At 32.1% G+C, this 4,332-nt stretch overlaps 1 protein-coding gene across 1 annotated transcript in view; it reads left to right on the top strand.

Moving 5' to 3' along the window:
* LOC119592093 (protein THEM6-like) overlaps positions 1–4,107 on the top strand; it is a 7,549-nt gene extending 3,442 nt beyond the window's left edge. Inside the window, exon 4 of the mRNA XM_037940916.1 lies at positions 1,229–4,107. Within this exon, the coding sequence (XP_037796844.1) occupies positions 1,229–1,462 (234 nt within the window). The 3' untranslated portion in view covers positions 1,463–4,107. The remainder of the gene's footprint in view (positions 1–1,228) is intronic.
* Positions 4,108–4,332: the final 225 nt, after the last annotated feature.

Genomic DNA, 4,332 nt, shown 5'->3' with positions numbered 1-4,332 from the left:
ACACACTAATATAGCCTAATCCTAATAAAAAATCATGTACATTTCTTCATTTTGTGTAACATATCACAGAAAGGCACTAATCAATGTGTATATAATACTTTCATTATCTCAATGATAGTATTATTTTTATCCATGATGTGACATTCCTGTCACCCACTGCTCTGCCAAATTGTTTCATAATAAGACTTCATGTCACCTGGAGCCAATGGTTTATACTAGTAGAGTGGCCAGATGAAGTCTCCTCCTTAATGGATTTTGGGTGTGCAATTTTATGGGTTATTTCTGTAATTCCTTAGGCCATCTCCCCTCTCCAGCTGCAAAGAACCATTGACTTCCAACTTTTAAATGGGGGGGTAAATTTGGTATTTATTGTATAAAAAGCTTGATTTTATATATCAGCAATTGTATGTCTTGGGCTTGTATATCATCTAGTTGCCAAACATTTGAGTATTAAGTGTGAAAGAAGTACCCATTATATATGGAAGAAAGTGGTAAAAAGAATTTGGAAAACATACAAATATAATAATCATGTAAAATACAATTGAACATATATTTATGATGACTGATGTAGTATTAGATGAAAAAAAATATATATCTAAATAAGATATGACAAAGAAAATATATAGAGTGGCTCAGCCATACAAGGAGACAATTGTAGGAGGAGGTGGTCTTATGTCCCTGGTATGGGGTAGGGCTATAGAAGTAGGATTGTGTGAGAGGCAAAGCCATCCAGACATACAGTAGAAAACCTAGGGGGGTTAGGAGGAAGTAAAAAGATGAGGGGCATAGTTGCCTGAGGCCTTGAGGCTAGAAGAGAAATGCCTGTCAGTACCAAATATACTAATATATTCTCTGTAATGTACCATTGATACTGAAGTAGAGGAGAGTAATCAGCCTGCCAGTATTTAAGAGCTGATAATACTTTGATTCAACTCAGCTGAGATGGCTTGGAATTTAGGGGTTGAATATCATTCCTATTTGTAATGTATTTACCTTTTTAAGATGTTTACTGAAATGCTTGACCAATATTTGATACTCCCAATATTTAAACGACATCAGCTACTTTTTGTTCACTTTAAGTTTTATTTTCAGCCTTTCTAATTTCAAGAATGTATTATTCTGTTCAGATCATGAAACTAACTTTTTTTTTTGTATAATGAAGTACCATGTTTTTAAAATATTTTTTCTATTTTATCCATGTAAATCAAAAGAGATTGACAATTTACAGATTGTTTACTGGGATGAGCGAAATTTATACTACCGCCAAAACTTTGAAACCATACATGACAACTTCCTACGAGCAACTGCCTATGTGAAGCTGACAGTGTTGGGGTCAAGTCCAGATGAACTCTTGTCTACCTGCCTCTCAGAATCTCCAGAACGTCCAACCATTCCAAATGATCTTGAATCTTGGATGCTCTATGTTAAGCAGAACAGTGAGAATCTCAAGAAGAAAGTGTAGGAACGTTGCAGTATGTTCTGCTGTCTTTTATGTTACCCAGTCATTTGTTCAGTTTATTGCTGTCATAGCCTCAATCAAATGGTATTCTGCAAGATTCCTCCTTTGCAAACCAATCTGAAATTTAGTAATATCCACTTGCTGAGAAGATGCACTTTCCTTAGGCTAAGTGATCAGTAGGCATTTAACATAGTGATCATAGTCTTGCATACTAGGTTTGTAGATCACATATTTTATCTTTTTTCCTTAATCCAAGGCATACACTGGTTAATTATTATCAAAAAGGTTTTGCTGGTGTTTCAAGCACATTATAAATGTAGGTAACATGGTAATTTTTGTAAAAGGCAAATACATAGGAAACCAGTGATATTTTCCCTTGTGGTGTTTCTTCATAGTGCAATAGTGTATGAATATTTAATGACATTCCTCTGTCAGTCAGGTGTACAGGTACTTCTACAGGTACTACTTCTCTTACTTGTATGCATGGTCTAGTCAGTCTGTTTTAAGAACAAACTTTCTTAATCATTGATTTGTGTATGATATATAGAGAATACTCACTATTTAAATGAATTTATATGATGTGTGCTTATTCATTTGTTCATTGTCATTATAAAAGACAAGTGGTTATCTGTCCTGCATTTCTAAGAGTTGGAGGTATTACATAGTAAACCTTTAGCTTAGTCCCTGACAAGCCTTATGTTTAGAGATAAGCATATACTGAAGTTTGGTAGGGGTCCTTACAGTGCCAGTTTTCATTAGTAACTCAAAAGGCACAATTTACTCTAGGAATTTTACATCTTCATATGGATGCATTCAATTTCCTAACCACATTGGAGGTAATATGCTTGTGATATAATCCCAGGCATTTCACAGACATTACCATTGCATAAATAGTCATTAGATTATATGTAATACTTTATCTGCCAAATAGTTAACTTTCCTCATGAAACCCAATCAGCTTCTGGTGTTTTTCCATTGTGGTTTGCCTTGCTGTTTTAAAAAGAAATAGGGCATGAATTTTAGTGCAAATGATATGTGCTGAATTGTACATGCTGATGTTATATAGTAATTTCTAGGCAGTAGAAAGTGTAGTACATCAATTTTAAATTATGTCATGAAAGAGCACTTTTTAAAGATTTTTAAAGCCTTTGCACAGAATGAAATGTTTTAAAGTAAGAATAATGTATATTCTAATTTGGTTGATTTAGCATGCACCCCACACAATCCTTTGATGCTTGTTTTGTTTAGAATATTATAATTATTTGGAGTACCAAAGTTTAAAAGAGTGGGGGGATTATTTCAATGAAAAATACCACCAAATGCGACATGTCATATCTCAGTTTTAGGGGTAAGGTAATCAGTTATCTTAGAATAAATAATAAGACAAAACAGTGCTCTGGACTAATTTTTTTGTGAGGCATAAGCAATAATTTTTATGTGTTTAAATCAAATATATTGGGAATCATTATTGCATGCATATATTGCATGGAAAATTGAAAAATAGAGATTGTCAAGAGCATTTAAGGATTTTGAATGAAGATGTCAGATTTTATAATGATAGTGAAATTGTTACCTAATTACTAAGCCTTTATAAAGGTTATTTTGAGGAAAAGGTTACTATTTGATATTTTGCTTGATATGATCAGAACTACAAGAATCAACCCATTGTTCCTGCGAAATGTTGGGTTTACTGTAGTTTGTGAAGTGTCTCTGTACTTAGTACTTGTGGAGCCATCTAAGTATAAAAACCACTAATAAATTAAACTTACATGGCATGGCATGTGTGTACAAGCCATCCCCGGCGGTATCAGATAAAGTAATTATTATTAGTTACTCATGCTCTTGGCATGAATCGGGTGTTGAAAGGCCGGTGCAGAAGTTGATTTCTTTGAATGATTACATATTCTATAGGAGATGATATTTGATTTGTGGTATTTAAAGAAACTGTTATATAAGCTAAATGAGGATATGTGGTTGTTGATAAGTGTAATTAAAAAAAAAATCAATATAAATTACACTATTTTAGATTATTGTTTATAACTTAGATTAAGTTACAAATTAGACCTTAAAATTTCAGTTATATTTCTTTGGTGAACTCGTAATGAAATTCTATCAATGGGTGTAAATTGTTTTTATCACACATTTCCTCTAAAATAAGGTTTTGGTCTGGTATTACCAAATTACTTCTAGACATGAATGCCCTCCAGACTAGAAATTTAATGAAATAAGATTATATTAATAATGTGTACAATGTGCTCGTAGTATAGAGAGGTCACAGAGTATATTTTTTTCAATATGGGTTTGTTTTGTATTTCCATTGTTATTTTGTTCTTTATAGAGATACTACTAGTTGGACATTTATAAACTAAAATGAAATCACATGATTGATATTGTAATCTCATTTCTACAGTTACACGATAAGAATACTTCTACCTAACTGAAAATAGATACACATTTTTAAAAACATATTTTACTAATGTTAGGATGCATAGGGTTACATAAGTGGTAAATTTTGGCATTTACTAATTTGTTATACATCCCTCAGATTCAAATGCTTGATGGATATGATATAATGAATAATCTTACTCTTTGTTTGGCAGTTTGAAAGCCTTTCATATTATATGTTCATGAATAAAACATAATACATTGTGGTTAATGTTAAATCCTTGAGCCAATTATGTAAGAACTCACTGTATTTGACTAACGTCTTTTTCATGTTTAAAAGAAAAGATAATATTCAGGGTATGACACTGTGATTTAAAGTGTAATATACCAAAGATTTCAGGTATACATATAATTTTCTTGTAAATATTTGAGTTTATTTATTTCCTCAGTTCCATGAAGCTTTTTTATTTGAATATGACTGTATTGCA

Source organism: Penaeus monodon, chromosome 3 (assembly GCF_015228065.2).
Source record: "Penaeus monodon isolate SGIC_2016 chromosome 3, NSTDA_Pmon_1, whole genome shotgun sequence".
NCBI classification, from domain to species: Eukaryota; Metazoa; Arthropoda; class Malacostraca; order Decapoda; family Penaeidae; genus Penaeus; species Penaeus monodon.
Note: the sequence above shows the minus strand (reverse complement) of the source record. Positions and strands in the feature narration are given on the sequence as shown.